The sequence below is a fragment of the Scatophagus argus genome, chromosome 15 (assembly GCF_020382885.2).
Source record: "Scatophagus argus isolate fScaArg1 chromosome 15, fScaArg1.pri, whole genome shotgun sequence".
NCBI lineage: Eukaryota > Metazoa > Chordata > Actinopteri > Scatophagidae > Scatophagus > Scatophagus argus.
In genome coordinates this window covers 5,132,498-5,152,647 of record NC_058507.1, presented here as the reverse complement: position 1 = coordinate 5,152,647, position 20,150 = coordinate 5,132,498, and the positions used below count along the sequence as shown (strand labels likewise).

At 41.6% G+C, this 20,150-nt stretch overlaps 1 protein-coding gene across 2 annotated transcripts; it reads left to right on the top strand.

The window, feature by feature from the left end:
* The first annotated feature begins 63 nt into the window (after window positions 1–63).
* On the top strand, window positions 64–20,075 carry grm1b (glutamate receptor, metabotropic 1b). 2 transcript variants are annotated; one of them, XM_046412775.1, is made up of 9 exons: window positions 64–574; window positions 1,457–2,287; window positions 4,157–4,406; window positions 8,809–9,044; window positions 11,893–12,139; window positions 13,431–13,599; window positions 14,072–14,198; window positions 15,922–16,849; window positions 17,683–17,901. In XM_046412775.1, the coding sequence occupies exons 2-9, from the start codon at window positions 1,573–1,575 to the stop codon at window positions 17,789–17,791; spliced, it is 2,781 nt and encodes a 926-aa protein (XP_046268731.1). In that variant the 5' UTR covers window positions 64–574; window positions 1,457–1,572; the 3' UTR covers window positions 17,792–17,901. The 2 variants fall into 2 exon arrangements, with proteins under 2 accessions (XP_046268731.1, XP_046268730.1); XM_046412774.1 differs by having other exon boundaries at window positions 65–574; window positions 17,648–20,075.
* The last annotated feature ends 75 nt before the right edge of the window (window positions 20,076–20,150 follow it).

Genomic DNA, 20,150 nt, shown 5'->3' with positions numbered 1-20,150 from the left:
AAAGTTTTGTATTAAATTTATGGCGCAGACGCAGTACCGCTTAGCAGCCACACGGTGGCATCAGAGTACAGATTTGGCAGCAGCGAATAGCAGGTGCATCACACCAGTCACCGACTGGCACGACGCAGCAGGACTAATTATGTGAAGTTTGACCAGTCTTTTTACAGTTTTCATTAGGGGAATAGACAAACTTAGACTTCACATATATATGGTATGCTTATCTTGACTTTTAAAGTTATAATTTTTCCTGAATTGTTTATGTTATTCCTCATGTGCACGTAAACACCTCAAAAAAATGTCCTTAATCGATGTCACACTGTCTGAAACACCGTCCTCCTGACGAATACGGATTGTGGCTTCAAATCAGGGGCACTGCAGTGACTGTGACCCGCTTACAAAATGCAGTGAGGAAGAGGAGAAGAAGGGGGCACCTCATGATCAGTGCAGGGAGAGAGAGAGGGAGACAGAGAGAGGGAATCAGCTGCAGAGTGTTTTCTCGACACAAGAGCTGGAGTCCAGTCTGGTTGCTTTAGAAGAGACACAGTCCCGCTATGTCCCTAATTACCTTTCGCAGGTAGGTAAAGTATTACCAGTTCTCAGCTTTCCTGACTTAATACGTCTTAACATGCCCGAATATTCAGGCTGCTCCGTTAATTAAGCTCCCGCCTCTAACTGGGATGCATGTGCATGTAGGTGACGATGTTGGAAATGCTGTCCTGTAAATGACACCGGCTGTAGAGCTGCGACTGAGCAGCTCGAGTCAAGAGGACTCGAATAGAGCACATCCCAGTGTGCTGATGTGAAGCCTTCGGGGGTGAAAAGTTGAGGAAACAGCCAGCAGGTCGAAACGGATCCGCCTTAACGAACGAAACCAGCTGAGAGATCCTCAACTGGAGCAGATAGGCGGCTATCCGTGGTGCTGAAACCCAAAAGGATTCACCTTCACAGAGACTTTTTATCCTCCAGATCGAGCATTTAATGCCCTAAAAGCTTGTCTTGCACGATCACTGCTGATGCAGTTAGTTCCAGGCTCCATTCCTGCAGGGTCTTTGTTGCAGTAGGACCTCAACAGTTTTTGCATGTTAATGGGGCAACTTTGATGCATGTTTTCACTCTCCTTTGCACGATTTGTGATAGAGGGAGGTGTTAAGACTTTTGTGTCTGTTATGTGTGGGGTTTTTTTTTTTTAGAGTTATGATGTAATTGGACCAATGAAACAGCAGTTAGATGGGTCAACTGAGTGCTACATGTAGGGCAACAAATAGCAATTACTTTTTGTAATTGGAGCTGGCAAAATATCAGAGGGTTATGAAAAAATGTCCATCACTATTTTAAATGTGAAAATTTGACTTGTTGAGTCCAACTAATGGTCAAAGTCCAAGACTATCAGACGGAAGTAAAGCATCAAGCTTCATGCATGAAAAACAGAAATTAATACTCCATGTCTCACATACAGGGAGACAACACTGAAGGAGAAGCAGCTGACTCTCATTCTAACTCACCCAAAACTGGATTGATGGACCTCCATTATGGCCAAGTGGACGTGATTCTGCATTCAGCACCTGTGGCACAATGTCGAATATGATCTCCCTGACTGCCATAAGCATTTTGTACTTGCCTGTTTTACTGTTCGAGGCATTTGTGTTGTCCAAAAGCAAGTATGAGAGGTCAGTGGTGCCGAGTTCTGCCTCTCGCCTGGTGGCCAGGATGGACGGGGATATTATAATCGGCGCCCTCTTCTCTGTTCACCACCAACCCTCAGCTGAGAAGGTGGCGGAGAGGAAATGTGGGGAAATCCGCGAGCAGTACGGCATCCAAAGAGTGGAGGCCATGTTCCACACGTTGGATCGGATTAACTCGGACCCACACCTGTTGCCCAACATCACTCTGGGCTGTGAGATCAGGGACTCCTGCTGGCATTCATCAGTGGCTCTGGAGCAGAGCATCGAGTTCATACGAGACTCTCTCATCTCCATCCGAGACGAAGGGGACGGCTCCAGGTGGTGTATCGAGGGCGCACCTTCCAGTCAGCCACCATCGACCAAGAAGCCCATCGCAGGGGTCATTGGGCCCGGCTCGAGCTCAGTAGCAATTCAAGTTCAAAACCTCCTGCAGCTGTTCAACATCCCACAGATTGCCTATTCTGCAACCAGTATCGACCTCAGTGACAAGACACTGTTTAAGTACTTCCTCAGGGTTGTGCCCTCGGACACACTTCAGGCCAGGGCCCTCTTGGACATTGTCAAACGGTACAACTGGACATATGTGTCTGCAGTGCACACAGAGGGTAAGACATGTTTCTCTTAAAGGGTTACTTTAGCCATTTATTGGGCAAATAAGCTTAAGAGATTCACAAGAGAGAGATTCAAAAGAAAATTGTCAGACCTGAAGCAGCAAATGCAGAAATAGCCCACCTTTGGTATGGTTCAAGCTCCAAAAACACTGGATCCTTCATTTCCCAAGATGCAATGCAAAGCATCTTTTAAATACGTCAGAATTTGTTTTGAAGACATCACTAATTCATCACCAGATTTACTTTGCCAAACTTTGAAAAACTCTGTCAAGTGAGTCGAGCTCCTCTTGACGGGTTGTGTGGACATGCGTACAATCAGTGGAATGTCCCTTTAATGAATCAGCATTCCTGTCTTCTGTCTTGTTTTTCCTCCTTGTTGAGGCACCAGGAGGGCAAATTAAAGACAAGAAGACACAAGAATTCATGGCAGCACCGAGACAGGAGCTCCTGATTTTCTCCACTAGCTTAACACCGGTTTAAGCAATGTTGTGTTTTAGATTTATCTTGTAAGTGACATAATTAGACTGCTGCTTCTCACGGCAGGTGGCTGCCGACTGCTGTGATCTCTTTTGTCAGGCTCATCTACATGCAGCATTATCAAAAACAGAGGGCAATTTCAGGGGAGTAGAAAGAAAAAAAGATGATGAAGGACTTCCTTTTAAAGCCTACAAAGACAAAGACATACAGTCTCCTGCAAACTCATTTTTCTGTTCGTTTTCGTTTCTTTTCTTTCCCTCCGTGTGGCCAACAGGAGTCTTGACCAGTTACTCTTGCAGCTGCTGTCACTGCGACTACAGTTCAAACAATTAGTCGATTAATCAATTAGGTGATTGACAGAAAACTAGTTGGCAACTGTGACAACAACAACAATTAACTTAACAATCAATTAACTCACTTAAATTAAGTGAAGAGGCCAACTTCTGAAATGTGAGGGTTTGCTTCTTTTCTATGTTTTATATTTTAGTGAGAATCTTTAGGATTTGGCCTGCTGGTTGGACAAAGTCAACGATTTTAACATTGTGACCCTGAGTTTTGAGGGAAATTGTGACTATTCACTATTTTCTTACATTCCTCAAACAGAAAGATTAATCTGTAATCTGTATCAAGAACCTGATTGATTGATAATGAAAATAATCACCAGTTTCAGCCTGAGCTGCAACCAATTAAATTATGAGTTCAGGCTGGTTTTTCCACCCGTGTCTCATGTGAAAATATCCACTTCTGCGTTTCTTTTCAAAAATGCTAGATAACTCTTAAAGAGCATAAACTGAAAACTGCATTTTATAAGCATATAAAAAGCATACAAATCATACAAATGATAAAACAGACTGTAATCATTGAGATTCCACCCACAGTGTTGAGCAAAGTGTGATGTGCGTACCTGAAGCAGCCGTAAAGCAGCTGTTGGAATCTCATCTGTTTGTGATAAGCTGATGAAAATCCAACCAAAACCTGGCAAGACTTCTGTGTTTACCGAGATGAAGGTGTGTGTGTCATTTCAGCAATAACATGGATAAGCAATAAACTCATTGGGAGTTTAACAAGCAGACAGATTTCAGTCTAAGTGCTGAAGCTCTTGCAATAATTTCTGTGGTTTATCATTGATGGTGTCACCTAAAAGTTCTGATGAGGTCACCTTAACCCTGTTTGCTCTACTTCTACTGTTCCGATTCCATAAAAAGAAGTCGTAACTGGTTCCTTAAATGCCAAAGGAAGAGATGTATTTCCTCTGCACACCTGTTGGAAAGAAAAATGACCGTGTCCTACGTTTAAACAATCTGGAATAGAAGCTGTGAATCAAAACCCATTGATTTGTTTCTACTCCTCCTGTGAATGAAGCTCAGCTCCTCTCGCCTTTCTCAGGTAACTACGGGGAGAGCGGGATGGAAGTGTTCAAAGAGCTCGCCTCGCAGGAAGGCCTCTGCATCGCCCACTCCGACAAGATCTACAGCAACGCCGGCGAGAAGCACTTTGACAGGCTGCTGAGGAAGCTGCGCGAACGTCTGCCGAAAGCCCGAGTCGTTGTCTGCTTCTGTGAAGGCATGACAGTCCGAGGGCTGCTGATGGCCATGAGAAGGCTCGGAGTAGCCGGAGAGTTCCTCCTAATTGGCAGGTTTGTTAGAGATTATTTCCCCACGGGGCCGCCGGTTCTGTCAGGTTTCACGGGGATGAAAAGCACAAAAGTTTTCAGAGAGAACTGATGAAAAGAGTTTTCACTTTCTCTTAGTGGTCTTCAGAAAATATTGTGGGCCATGAAACTCAACCGACCCAATAATGATCAGACAAACTGAAAGGTAAAAAGAGGAAGAAAAGTGACATGTGTGATAATAATGAGGATAACTGCAGTTTGCAATCACCATTTTAAATCAGTTTCAACAATCTTAGAGGTCTATTTAGTTTCAGTCTTTTCTCCGTCAGCAGATGGAGGTTGACCAGTTGCTGATCTTTAATCTTCCGTTTTTTCTAAGTGCTTTAAGGACGTCCATCTTGGTCTAATTCTCAAGTTCATTCTTCCAATTCAGTAATAATACACAACATAAACTAAGACAGCTGCTGATTGATCAATTTGGCAGTCTGTTCTGGAAATTTAATTCATGTGGTGTAGTTGTACGTTTTATTCAGCATTATCCAATTAGAAGGTACAAAAATTCTGCGAGGGGAATGCAGATGTTGCAGCTACGCTCTGGATGGCACAACTGAAAAATCAGTTTTCAGGTTTGTTACAGGTTGTTGTCCTACAGGGAGTTCAGTTCATGTTTGGTTTAGTTTAAGACTTTAAGGACCTTGCGCCTAAAAACAAACCACCAGAAATCAGATATTTGTACATCACACAAATGAAGGTGAAAATGAAGATAAATGTAACTGACCAAACTAAACTAAAGCAAATTCCATTTAGTGGTCATTCTAGAGCTTTCCGTCATATCTTCCTCAGCAGATGTTTTCCAAGTTGCTTTTCAAATGATTTGCTTAAACATCTAATCGAACATTATAGTCACTGAGGTCATTTATCATTTATGCAGCACAATTTGTGTCTAGAAGCAATTTAAAGTGCTTTACAAAGTGCGTAATAGATGAACAAGTAAGGATAAAATTAAATAATAATGATGGCACGAATGAAAACTATTTAAATGCATGAAAAAAGGAAACAAGAAGATCAGTGCATGCAGAAAAATGACATCGTGATTCCATGCAGGAAGCACAGATGAATTACGTCATGATACGTTATATATATTCAGCCGCGCTCAGGATGGATGGTATACACAAAGTTCATATGAAGACGAAATCCTTTCTCTTCCTGCTGGGAGTATAGTTCCTCTGAAAGCTGAAAGACGCTTTGAGTCAGGCTCAGTGATGAATAATGCATCCACGCAGCGAGCTCTCCCTCTCCCTGTCAGATCACAGGCAGGATGGGCTAATATGGGACAGCACCTCCAGCATAAGCTGGGGAATGTGGAGTAGTGAACATCAAAGCTCATATCAGCACTTAGACCAGACACCCCCCCCCCCCCTTTGTGGAGTCTCTGTTCACCCCCAAGTCCTGTCAGGAGGAGCTGCAGCACCTGAAACGAGGCTGCAATAAAAGCTCGCCATGGTTAATTTACTGAGAGCGGTTCATTATTGTGTGGCTGCTTTATTCATAAGGGCAGACGAGAAGGAGTCCAAAACGATGAAATGCATGCGTGAAAAAAAAGAGGGTATTTTAAAGCTTAAACTTGCTCTCACCCTTCTACTCGGATTTTCACTGCTGTTAAAGTCTCCAAGGAAAGATAACGAGGGCGTGAGTTTGGTAGAGCAGCCTGTGTGTGTGTGTGTGTGTTTTCTGGGTCAAGGAGACTACTGAAAAAGGAAAATGTTTTTTGGAGCAATGCAGTACGCGAACACATGCAGGCAATGTGCAACGGGCCAATCGAAAACGCCTGAGGTCCTGGTCATCCGCCATGCGTCTTCTGCTGTGTGGAGGATGAAAGAAATGGCTGTTCTCGCACCACAGATCCCACTCATGTCAAACAGCAGACAACCCGTTCAGTCAACTCTCAAGTGAAGCTCCCTTCATCGCTTTTGATAATAGAAAATATCAGTTTTATGATCCCGTGCCTTGAAAAACATTTAACCCGACGGATTACTCCATTGAAAACATAATTCAGATTTACATGAATACTCCTTGCTTGTACTTTATATAATTTCTCCTTCTCCTATGATTCATGAAGGTGTCTCAGATAATTCTGCCCAGTTGACGTCAGAGCTGTAGGTTTTTGGCACTCAGAGTGTCGGACTGGGGGGAGTGTGATGCTGGGAAGCAGATGGTCAGGTACTGTTGATACTGTCACACTGGACGGCCATCGTCAGCTCATTCTTCAAGTGCCAGCCGAGCCAAACGTGCTACTGGCTTCAGTTTTGACAAATGAAGGCTGGCATATTCTTTGTCCCACGGAGGAAATTCTGTGCGATAATCAGTATGTTAAAATGAGTCCAGTTTGGATTTTTGAATTCACTGTTTTGCCCCAGATTTACTTCTGTCTTTGCTGGGTGAAAAAGCCAGTGAAGGAGCGTTTGAATGGCACCATTTTGGCACCAAAGCCGACTGTTTGAAGAGAATCTCAGTAACTTCTCAACGCAGTGTAATGTGCCTTTAAATCATAAAGCTGTTCAGAAACAACACCATTAACAGCTAACAGCTCTGTGAGGCACAGCAGTGCTTTAAGCCAAATGCTATCGTTGCACCTTTACAAATAAACACCTTATAATAACTAGGACTATGACGTTCACCACCTTGTTATCGAGTTTGAAATGTTTCACTAAACAAACCCACAAACGTCAGCCTCACGCTGTATGAAAAGTCAAGGTATCACCTTCACTAAGGACCATTAATGTCAGTCTCATAGAGTTTAATGGGAACTCATCTAATAGTTGCTGAGATACTTCAGTCTGGATCAAGTTTGCCATCCTTGGAGCCAGGCTGCTATAGAGTAGCTTAAAACCAGATGCAAGTAATTCATCAAATGTTTTAATTTGCAAACTTGCAGCCCTTTTCATGTGATCGATTTATTCACATCGTCAGACTTGGACTGAACTGTCAGTCAGTATTGGCGTAACCTGACTGTTTGCTAAACCTGTAAGTTTAAGAATATTACAGTACTGCGAATGCACTTCTGAGTTTTGCAGTCTGAATTATTTTTTATGTTGGATCCTTGAAACAATGCTGTTTAAAGCCTTTTCATATACCTTATTTTTCTCCATCATTTCTCACTCATTTAGTATCGCATGTATTGCTGTTCCCAGTCTGCTTAATGCTGCTTTGAAAATACTCCAGCAGCATTTGCAAATGAAGGGAGCATGATTCAAATCTGAAGCGTCGAACAAAAGCCCCTCAGTCTTTTGTCTGAGATTCAATGCAGAGTAGATTTGCAAGAAACAGAGGACGTAAACTATAAATACAAACTATGACCAGCTGAGACACAAAATCACACTTAAGAGTCTGAGTCCGTGTGGAAGGTGGGAGCTTGTTTCTCTGCAGGGCAGATTGTACTGCTGCAGTACAAATCTGTGAATTCTCACCGGACTTGTGATTGTGTTGTGGAGACTCTTTTTTTCTTTTTCTTCTTCTTCTTCTTCTTTTTCCAACCGGCAAGTACAGTAAGCGCCCCGCACCCCTCTGCAGGAAAGCTGAAACGTCAGGGCCACAAAAGGGAGAAGGTTTCTGCAGGATTCAGTCTGAGGCTCGTTAGTGAGGCTGCACGTAGCTTCAAACGCGACATTGTGACAGACTTTGGGAGCTTCAACAGCATCGCAAAAAATAACAGTTTTCCCTTTTGCCAGTGTGTTACCTGTCATGCAACTTTTACAGGATGTTTGCAGCAAAAGCATTTCATATTATTTGACTTCGAGTAGCTGTTAGAGTTGAGGTCAGGTTTGAAATCAGAGTGAAAACCTTAATAGAACTTGTTACCAAAAGCGTGCAAATCTCTCAGCGAAACTCGATTCTCTTGAAGTGAAACGTCCCTGACAAATCATTTAATCTGTGTTGTTTTGTAGGTGGTTCCTTTTGCTTTCCTTTGCTGTGTTAGAATTTGTTTTCATGCTGTTAGAGAGTCATTTCTTTCCCCAATGTCCAGTGTCTCTGACATTTCGAATGGTCGTTGTTGGCTGTGGTCACACTGCAGTACAAACCACTCTTGGAAAAGCTCAGAAAATGTCCTTCCAGTAGTCCGCCAGCTTATAGGACAAGAAGTTTGCATTAAAGAGTCTCTCTTCTTAAATTACATTTATTGCACTGTGGTTTAATTTTGGCACAGAAAAGCATAATATTTATTCACCATATGGTTAGAAAAGTCTTTGAGGAATCTTCAAGTCTTTCCTGCAGAGAGGAGGTAAGGGTTGTGAATGACCTTCGGGGTTTTTCAAAGGTCGTTCTGTATTTACTTTATCAGAAATATTAATTGCAATGTTAAAACACATGAGGGACGGGGACTGGTGCTGGTTCTAGTCGTACTATTGTAGTGTGTTCCTCCCTGCAGCGATGGCTGGGCAGACCGAGTCGAGGTGGTGGAGGGATACGAGCAGGAGGCTGTGGGCGGCCTCACTGTGAAGCTGCAGTCTGAAGAGGTCTCCTCCTTCGATGACTACTTCCTGAAGCTCAGGCTCAGCACCAACACCCGCAACCCATGGTTCCCCGAGTTCTGGCAGTACCGGTTCCAGTGCCGCCTTCCTGGACACCCCCAAGAGAACCTGAATTATGCACGAAACTGCTCAGGTAGCTAAACAATTCGTCAGGCGATTGTGATGTTTCCTACAGTTTGTCTGGTTGACATTTTTCACAGCAGTGCGCACATTAGCTTGTCTTTTTTAACTGTTGTGATGTGTGCAATGCCCAGAGGACGACGCCAAAAGGCCCCCATGAACTGGAACACGTGCTTTAATTATGAATTAGACTGCCAGAGGGGGGAATTCTCTCTGAGTCAATCCAATAACATTTGTTTCGTATTGTTCATTTCTGTGACACTTGGCTTTACAGAGGATGATGATCTAGGTAAATTAAATCCTTTTCTTTTGCAAAGGAACAAAGAAAATGCATTAGCTTAAGTTCTCAGTTTCTCGAAACAATGCTCAACAAGCATGTTTCCGAAAACATCTGCTCGTACGCATTTATTTTCAAAATATATTTACAGAATATATATTTACGTTTTCAATCTTAATTCTTGATAAGACCTCCTGACGTTCAGTATTCCTAAAATGATTTTAAAATTCTTTAACATTAATCACATTGATGAACGTAAATATAAAATTATGCATGTGACAAAACCATTTCTTTACTTTTCAGTTGACAGCACTCAAGGTTCTTCAAGTGAATTTGTTTTATCCAGTGCATCTCACCCTCTGCAGTTGTTATAATCTTTTGTTTTCTTTGCAGAATTTGCACATTATTTACAAGAGTAGAGCTTCTCCTCTTTATCATGCACATACCTCAAGCTTTTACTCATTCCTACAAAGCTTCTTTTTTTAAAGCAGCCATTCATATAGTATTTTGTTTTACCTCACAAGTGGAGATAGAGTTATTGTTTGCTGTCTTGTCACTTCTATTGTTTTTATTTTATTATTTGTATTTTTATTTATTTACTTTTTTTGGTGTAGAACTCCAAGACGGTGAGTGAATCCCTTTGAATGGAACCGTAATGCTCCTCACTTTGGGAATATACATAGAGGTTGACTGATATTAAATTATGATCTCATAATGTGGTCACTTGATTAGTCAGTCTTAATGTCTTTTGCTCCTGAAATTAATCTCAGTTAACCTCTAATATATGAAGCTATTGGGATGTTTTTATTTGTTTTTCTTTTTTTTCTTACACTGCAGTGAGAGCCCATCAATTGATGCCGAGCTGTCCTCACTTTGTGCTCTCACACCCTTTGTGACCTTGAGATAGTCGTATAAAACAGCCCAATAACACTTGAGTGAGATGGCAACCAGCTGATCCGGCTTAAGTTGCATGTAGCCACAGAAAAAGTGAAGCCATAATGCAACAGATCGCCTATTTTCTCCCATTTATCTGCTGTAGTTTTATTCGTATGTGGACAGAGAAGGTTCAGTTGTCATGCAGCCCACTAATCCCAGCGTACAGCAGTAGGTCCTCTGCTTGCATGCTGACATCACGACATCATTTCATCATGACTGAAGCTCACACAGCTCGGGAGGCGTCAAAGCCAAGGAGCTGTTAAACTAGGTCATCACCAGCAGCTCCCATCGGACGCTCACCCAGCTGCTACCCAACTGAATTTACTGTTTATGTGTTTGTTAGCGCAGGCAGTCAGTTTCCCGGCAGTCCTGTTTAACGATCATCGCTAGATTTAACACAAACGACAAGAATCACAGCGTGGACGATGCTCATGAAGCTCATCGGCCTCATGTGTCGTACAGTTAAATGTTGTTGGGTGCGGCGGGTGAATCCTGTCCTGCACAGAGTTTAGAGAGAAAAGAAAGAAAGGTAGCAACTGGTAATGCAAATGAAATGCGACATTTTAAAATGCAATAGAAAATAATTTGGTTTTTAACTCTGCACCTGTATCTGCACCACATAGGTGGGAAATTGTTTTTGGTAGTTTGTGAACAACACTGACAGGATGAATTGCATATTCCATTAAATCTTTATAGCATAACAATCTAGCAGGATAAACAGCACTAAAGGTACGATGAAAAAAGATGTGTGTACATACATTACAGTATTGTTGCGTCACCAATGAAATCAATTAAACTCTTGTCATAACATACACCTAATGTAATATTTTCCCTTCCAGGGGAAGATTCACATTTTTCAAGTCACATTTTGGCTGTGTGATTTTCCATCAGATATCACATTATCAGCTGCTACATCACACTTCAACTCCTTTGCATAAAATATGAATGAATGAAAAAACACACTGGTCCAGTGTTTTACCAATATGGATTGAATGCATGGTGTCGCTCTCTGTAATAAAACTAAGCTGACATCTTACCAAGCAACTAAAAACCTGCTCACTCTGCTTCTAGCTTGCATTACACTGAACTGATAGGGTGTGTCTGAATATCGCACGCTGTTCGTATCAAAATATGAATCATTGTTGTCTCATTCTCTCGTCATGTTTGTCTGAAGAAAAACAAAACTCTACGAGCAGAAGACAACAGGCCCAATCTGGTTGTTTTTTCTGCTTGAGGAGACGTAATCTCTCACACACCGAGAACTTCAGACCAACTCTAATTGAGTCCTGACTCATGAATGCTGAAACCAATAGTCTTGCCATGGTAACAAGGTTTCTTTGAAGCCATTTTCTGAGGCTTTTGGTTCTCCCACAGAGACAAAGAGATTGCTGCCTGTATTTGGAGAATAATTACAAGAAAGCATCTGTTAGCACCCTATCACGCCTTTGTAATACGTTACATCATGCTGGACACACCTGTATAACTAAAATGTTTTAAGTGATTTTTACTGTGTAACACACAACATGCTACTGCTTGCAGCACTGAAGCGCCTCCTGTAAGGCTTTTCCTTAAAGAAAAACACAAAAAAAAAACAAAAACAAACGCTGTCCAGGAGATGAGTCCTAACCATCGTCTCATGTGTGGGCAGGTTATGAAAGTCTGGAGGACAACTACGTTCAAGACAGCAAGATGGGCTTCGTCATCAATGCCATCTATGCCATGGCTCACGGGCTGCACGACATGCACACTCACCTGTGCCCTGGTCACGTCGGGCTCTGTGACTACATGAAGCCCGTTGATGGCAGTCACTTACTGGACTTTCTTCTCAAGACGACCTTCACTGGTGTTTCCGGGGAGGACATATGGTTTGACGAGAATGGCGACTCACCTGGGAGGTAACGTGCACTGCCCTAATGTTCTTCAGATTCTTTGGTGTTGCCAGCAGTGTTTTCATCCTGATTGCTGTAATTACAGCAGCTTTAAAGAGGCAGTTTATGCAGAATTCAAAACCAAATATATTTCCTGTTACCTGTGGTGATATGAATCCATCTCGATTGATTTATATGATGTAGTTAAGCAGAGAGAAAGTAGTTTTTACATTAAACTGCTCACAGTGATGTCTGTGGATTTCCTTGAGTTATCGGGTCATGATTTCTGGAAGGAGGCATTGCTGTTGAGTTTTTCAGATGTATTTTTAGTGCTTTGAGCACCATAAGCAAAGTGCCATCTATCTCCAATTAAATTTGAGAGAAGAGAGTCACCTCCAAAACTCGGCAACTCATATTAAATAAGTCCAATTAGACAGATAAATAGCACTACAGTTAAGAATTAATTTATTGAACTACCCCTTTAAAGGACTTACAATTAGTGGCTGAAAAAGTACTGACCCACAGCTGTGTAAAATGCCTTCATTCAGTACATTCAGTAAGTAAGAATGTCCCCTGTGAGTACCGTATTATTATATATGTCCTTATTAGTTTGTCAGTACAGCTTCACTGTTTTAACTGTTCAAGGCAGAGATAGTTTTAGCTAGTGTATATACAGTTTGGTTGTTTATACCAGTGGTTCCCAACCCAGGGGTCGAGCCCCTCCAAAGGGTCGCAAGATAAATCTGAGGGTCCATGAGATGTTTAATGGTGGAAGAAAGAAGAAATAGGAAATAAATTCTGATACACAAATCTGTTTTTATATTTTGCATACGTTTCTACTAAAAACAATCATTTAAATTGGAGGTTTGAATAGGAAATGTCTCTTTGGTGCAAACAACTCACAAACATCTGAAATATTAAAAGACTGCACACTGAGTTTAATAAAATGATGGGAACCACTGGCATAATCCTGAATAATACATTTTCATGTTTTCTTTGGCAGAATTTCTTTTGTATATATGGGGCAAATAAACTTTATAGACTGACTTCTAATAAGGTCTCTTCTCTGGTTTTATTACGAACCAGAGAGAAGACAGATGAAAGACACATCAGCACCTGTTAAAAAAAAAAAATTCCCTGACTCAAAACTATTGATCAAGAACCTGACGGGCCCCACTGCTGATAAAATATGCGGTTTTTGTTCTAAGTGGCAGTAAAACTCTTTTAAGTAACCCCCTCTTTAAGAACAGACTCAGCAGCAGTGAAACCCTGTTGAGTCTGGTCCTCCTCTAACCTCCGGCTTTCTATCCACTCTCAGGTATGAGATTATGAACTTCCAGCATGTGGAGCCTGGCGTTTACGACTACATCAACATTGGCTCCTGGCATGAGGGCATACTCAGTCTCGATGAAGAACTGATTCAGATGAACCGCAGTGACCTGGTCCGCTCTGTCTGCAGTGAGCCCTGCTCCAAAGGAGAGATCAAGGTAAGGGACAAATCCTTTAGGTGCTGTCCTGCTGAGGACATGTTGTGTCTACATGTTATCGCTATGCCAGGCTTTTTTTTTTGTTAGCCTTTCTATTCGATGAAAATTCCCTTGTAAATATTGAAAATCCTTAATAAATGCTCCATGTTTCTCTTTTCTGATGACCCACCGAGTCTGCAGCTATACGTGTTAACTGGTTATTTATAAAGGCTTTTAATCATCGTGTTAATAGGATATTAGTGCATTTTGGTCCAAATCATCTGCAGACCTTGTCAAGCATTATAACCAGTCAAAGAGTTTTCACCTTTAATTTCAAATATTAAAATATCTACAGACAGTGGGGTTCCCTTTTACTTGGAAACAAACTCAGGGTAAAGGTAGGTAATTACAGAAAAGTTATATATATACACACACACACACACACACACACACACATATATATATATTTCTTTGCATTCATTTTGACAACCAGGTGATCAGGAAGGGAGAAGTGAGCTGCTGTTGGATCTGCACTGCCTGCAAGGACAACGAGTATGTCCAAGATGAGTTCACTTGCAAGGCCTGTGAGCTGGGCTGGTGGCCTGACAAAGAACTGGAAGGTAGGTTGACGTACCTACACCTGTAAACCCTCACCTGCTTGGTTGGAACACTGTAGATGGACTGGTTGAGGACCTAATTGGTTTTCCTTTTTTGACATTTAAATCAATATGCTTTTGTCATTTCCCCCCTAATGGTTAGACAAGAAGACTGATACCGTTTTTCTATTTAAATATTATAAGGCAACAGCCAGTCAGCAGCCAGTTAGCTTACTTTAGCATACAGACCGGAAACAGGACGAAGGATCTTGCCTGGCTGTGTCTCCAAAATCTACCAATCAGCAACTTTAAAGCTCTAAGCACTAATTTACATGATATAGTTGTCGGGTTAATATGTACAAAAATTAAAGTGCAAAAGCAACAATTTGTCGCTTTATGTGGCAGACAATTTCTTGGCTTCCTGGAAGCCTTCCTGGATAAGACTTCAGGCAGGCTTTCTGGAGTTCCTGTCAAGAAAGAGGAGCAGTTTGAGATATAACTCCTATAAAATATTCTATTTTGTATGAATTAAACAAATGAGATTAAACATGTTATTTAATAACTTTTTGAGGTGCTGGGAGGCAGATTTAATTGTTGGTCAGAGCCAGGGTGTTTGACAATGTTTCCTATCTTTATGCTAAGCTAAGCTAAGCTAACTGGCTGGAGGATGTAGTTTCAGATATGGTTGTGATTTCAGTCTTCTCATCTGATGCTCAGCAAGAAATGAATAAATGTTTTTCAAAATGTTTCTCTTGTTTCCCAAAGTGTTGCTTTGAATCATTGAAATTTAATTTATCTCAAAAATTTGGACAATCAGTCCAATTCCATTAGAAAATTTTGCAGTTCTGCAATTTTTCCAGTTAAATTTAGATGAAGTTAAGCGACTCCAGTGGCTGCAGGCTGAACTCCTGTTGCATGACTGATGCATTCAAAGATTGCGGGAGATTCCTGCGTCTTATTAGAGGCTCTGTAGAAAGTTAAGTTCCTCCAAGCTTCTGTTAGCCTCCTCCCCGCACACGTACTCTGTACAGTTTGTCCTGCTAAGATTTCTGCAGCGCTATTTCATAAACCTGTTCTGTCCTATTTTCATAGCTTTCCCATGACACCTGAGAGCCATTCATCATCTTCACCATTTTATCCGACAGCAGCCCTACTTCACTTACCGCACTTCTGGCCCACTTTCAAAGGCCTTCTGTGCTGTTCAAAGACACTTTTCTTAATAGGATCATCCTGCCTCCATGCTTTTTACCACAAGACATTTAGTCACTCACAGAAAAGACTGAACACATAAAAAAAATTGTCTCATGCAGTTTTCTTACCCCAACCCTCCTACCTTTATACAATAAATATATAAGACAATATAAATCAGATATTCAAAGGGCATTCTCGACATGAGTTGGAAAGGAGATTTTATTTGGCTCCATGAAAAACGCAGTGATTTACTTTGTCCTGGTGCACTGGCCCCCTCCTCTGCTGGCTGCAGCCCAGCCTGGCCATGGCTGAGTAAAAGGAGTTTATTTATAGTTGAGCTAAAAACCTACTTTGAGACTTACTGTATTCTCTCAGGCTACAATGTATTTGTATAATTTTGAATGTGTCCGTACAATAAAGCCTTAACACTTTTTATTTCATCTTTTATTTAGACAGTTGTCTCCAGAAAAACTGACCAAATGGATGCTAAAATGATAATTTTATAAGCTGCTTTTATTATGTGTTTATATTGGCATGTTTTTATACTTTTTTTCAGGCTGTGAACAAATCCCTCTCCGCTACCTGGAGTGGAGCAATCCAGAGTCCATTATCCAGGTGGTTTTCTCCTGCCTGGGTATCCTGGTCACATCATTTGTTACCTTCATTTTTGTCTTATATCGTGACACGCCTGTGGTCAAATCCTCCAGCCGGGAGCTGTGCTACATCATCCTTGCAGGGATCTTTCTGGGTTATTTGTGTCCATTCACCCTCATCGCCCGTCCCACCGTGGCTTCGTGCTACCTCCAGAGGCTCCTCGTCGGACTCTCGGCTGCCATGTGCTACTCCGCCTTGGTGACCAAAACCAATCGCATTGCCCGGATTCTGGCTGGCAGCAAGAAGAAGATTTGCACCAGAAAGCCGAGGTTCATGAGTGCTTGGGCTCAAGTGGTCATTGCCTTCATCCTGATCAGTGTACAGCTCACCTTGGAGATTACCCTCATCATCATGGAGCCTCCTGAACCCATCAAATCCTATCCCAGCATCAGAGAAGTCTTTCTCATCTGCAACACCAGCAACGTAGGTGTTGTAGCCCCTCTGGGCTACAACGGCTTACTCATCATGAGCTGCACTTATTATGCCTTCAAAACCCGAAATGTTCCCGCAAATTTCAACGAAGCCAAATACATCGCCTTCACCATGTACACCACATGTATCATCTGGCTGGCTTTTGTGCCAATCTACTTTGGCAGCAACTACAAGATCATCACAACATCCTTCTCTGTAAGCCTCAGTGTGACTGTAGCCTTGGGCTGCATGTTCACACCAAAGATGTACATCATCATTGCCAAACCTGAACGAAATGTGCGCAGCGCATTCACCACTTCTGATGCTGTGCGCATGCATGTAGGCGATGGAAAAATTGCCTGCCGAAGCAACAGTCTGCTCAACATGTTCAAGAGGAAGAAGAACACTGGAAACGGCAGGTAGGTTCATTAATTGAAATGTGCGAGTCCTGCTCCTGAGGCACCTCAGGGATGCTGGTTTTACTGTAATTCCCTCTCAGAGGGATCCTGATGTCTTACTGTATTCACTTTCATAGGAACACCTGTTGTAAAGTGTGACGGATGTAGGTCAGTACTCAATTCACACAGTCATTATAACCTTTGAACTGACGGTAAAATTAAAACAAGCATCTCTGTGTGCTGAGGGATGACAAGTGTGATCACATAATACAGAATGCAGGGTTTCTGCAGGGTTCACCAATTTAGATTTATATACTGTATACACTTCAATTTAATGTCTGACCAAAATATATAAATATAATGGAAAACCAATGAGGACAGTAAGGCCCAAAATTATAGTTATATCTCCCCACAAAGAAAGTCTGAACAACCCCCTGTGTGTGCAATCCACTGTCAAAACATCCCTTTTACTTTGCAAGTGTGTAACGTCTCCTGACTGTGGACACTGAAGACAGCAATGCTTGCAATTGTTTTTGATGCTGTAATAAGATAATTTATTACAAGAACATGACTTAAGCTTTCTAGAGATCACATGATAAGAACATGAAAAAAAGTTCAGTGTCTGGTGAGCAGACAAGACCTGCAGATACCCTGGAATATTACTGATGATGTTTAGTTATGTTTCTATATATATTTAGATAATATTTTTAGACTTTACACATAGTGAAAATCATTCTTTCTTACATGAACCAGAGATGCTGTTTGTGTCTCCACTCTTCTGGGTTCCTAAAGTAACAGCCGTCTTTATTTTGTTCATAGTTCTAATGGAAAGTCTGTGTCATGGTCTGAACCAGGTGCAAGACATCCTCCAAAAGGGGATCACATGTGGCACAGACTGTCAGTGCATGTGAAGAGACAGGAAGCAGGTTCCAATCAGATGGCTGTCATCAAACCCTTAACTAATACCTACCAAAACAGAGCCCTGGAGTTCTCAGACCTCAGCACTAAGACCTTGTACAATGTGGCTGAGGAGGATGAGAGTGACCCTATCAGATACAATCCCCCCGCCACTCCCCCAATGACGGCCCACGGGCAAATTCCTGCCTGCGGGCTGATAAAACACGTGAATGAGAAGGTGGAGCTCTATACCCCCAAGCACCTGCAGCGAAATAGCGTTATCCCCCAACAGGTCGTCATGGAGGGGGAGATGGTGGTAAATCGCAAAAGCAGCAGTGACATTCCTGAGCTTAATGAAATGATTAGCATGCCGGAGGCCGTGAGTGGCGGCATGCCCATATACCACCAGGCCCACCTCATCCAGCAGGACCCGGTCCTGCCTGTGCATCTCGACGCTTTCGATGAGGAGCCCACCTCCCCTTTGGAGGAGGAGGAAGAGGAGGAGGAGGAGGAGATGGAGAATGAGCAGTTTGGCCTTCTTCGCGGCTACATGTACAACAACTCCCAGATTCACGAGGAGGAGGAGGACTTGGCTGAGGTCAAATTAGCCATGGAGGATTCTCTGGCTCTCATGCCTCCTTCCCCTTTTCGAGATTGCACCTGTCCTCCAGCGAGCCCCTTTCCCAATTCGCCGGTGTCTGAGTCAATTTTGTGCAGTCCTCCCAATGTGACTTATGCCTCCGTCATCCTCAGAGACTTCAAGCAAAGCTCCTCGACTCTGTGAGGGTGCACTCACTAAATATTACCAGTTGTACTATATTTTAAAGTTCATAATGACTTGTGCTGTACATGATTATATATAAGGAAAAAGTCATTCTGTCGTCGGAAGAGTCATTTTTCACTCTTTAATTGATAGCTTTTACATGATAAGGGTGAACATCAAGGCGGCACATTTTAAGATTCTTTTAGATGTTGTCTGCAGTAGTGAACAAATTTGCCTAATACAAGCATAAATTTATATTCTAACGTAAGCTTTTAGGATTAATAGATTTTGTGCTTATCAGACAAACAACTAAGATTGTATGTGTGTGTGTGTGTATTTATTATATTTATTTATTGATAGAAATAGATTTATTTGATAAATATAGGTGATATAACAAGCAGATCCATTTGCTGATTTTAAACAGGGTGACTTAATGGTGAATATTGTTTGTGTGTAATGAAAAAACAATCCAGTTTGTTTATGTTTTTCGTAGGCCTACACGTTGTGTGTTTTGTGCTTTACCAGGAAATTAAAGCAAGGTTTAAAGACTAGCTTAACAATTTGGAAAATAAAGTTATTTGCTTTCTTTAAGAAAGTGTGATAAGAAGCTACGGCTATAAGCCATTAGCTTAGTTTAGCATGAAGACTAGAGGTTCAGGATCTCTTTGTCTGTCTCTGTATCCAAAGGTGACAATCAGTAAGTTGCTGTTTTTACAATCTGGTTTTAGTACTGATTTTACAAGTGAGATATGACATGTTAATTAGTCAGCTGGACAGAGTGAGCCTGGCTTCAGTCTTTATGTCGAGCTATGCTAACCACTTACTGGCAGTAGTGTCACCTTCAGAGTGCAGACATCCGAGGGGTATCAATCTTCAGTCCTACGTTTTGGCAAGAAAGCAAGCGAGTGCATTTCCCCAAATGTTTGCTTTAAGCTGGGAGAGCGGAATAAAAATGTTGGAATAAAAATTAAAAAGGTGACAAGTCAACATGATTTCTCATTTTAAAAAAAGCAAAAACAAACAAAACTTATTTTCTGTAAATTTTTGATTGATACAGTACTGCCAGACAAAGAAGCAGACTGCATCACGAATGTAGCAGAGGACAAGTTCAAGTGCCACATTTTCATCAAGAGTTTTTTTATTTTGTACATCTGTCTCATTTCTATTGTCTTCTATTGTCTCGAAATGCAAGTTTCAAATAGTTTCAAATTTATATCTTTTATAATTAGACACCCAAGTACATAACTGTGTGGATTCATGTATAAGATAGATGGCATACATATGTCAGTGAATGGATGAAATGTTGTTCATATTTTGGTATTCAGATGATATCTAAATGAATTGCAGTATTAGAAAGAACTTAGCTGTGTATGCTTCTGTTGTGTGACTGGTTGTGAACACCAATCGCTTTCCTTGACATTAAGACTTTAAGAGCCTATCGAATTCGTATAATGTGATGAAGTGTTACCATTTTATGTAATATTCTGAATAAGCTATTTGCAGCTGATATATACACCGTATAAAAGTCTGCCATTTGAAACAAATACTTACTGTAGAGCATTTAAATGGACACTGGTTTGATCGGAGTAAACTAAGTATTTTCTATGTTTTTTGTCTCCTGTTTTTCATGGTGAAGTGTGAAGTGGCCTCGTTTGCTCCAGT

What these genes read in the sequence shown, in the direction of transcription:
- grm1b (XM_046412774.1), top strand. Translation starts at nt 1,573, where the DNA reads ATGTCGAATATGATCTCCCTGACTGCCATAAGCATTTTGTACTTGCCT. An exon ending in TTATGCACGAAACTGCTCAG is followed by an intron (nt 9,045 to 11,892) that starts GTAGCTAAACAA and finishes ATGTGTGGGCAG; the next exon opens with GTTATGAAAGTCTGGAGGAC. An exon ending in GCCTGACAAAGAACTGGAAG is followed by an intron (nt 14,199 to 15,921) that starts GTAGGTTGACGT and finishes ACTTTTTTTCAG; the next exon opens with GCTGTGAACAAATCCCTCTC.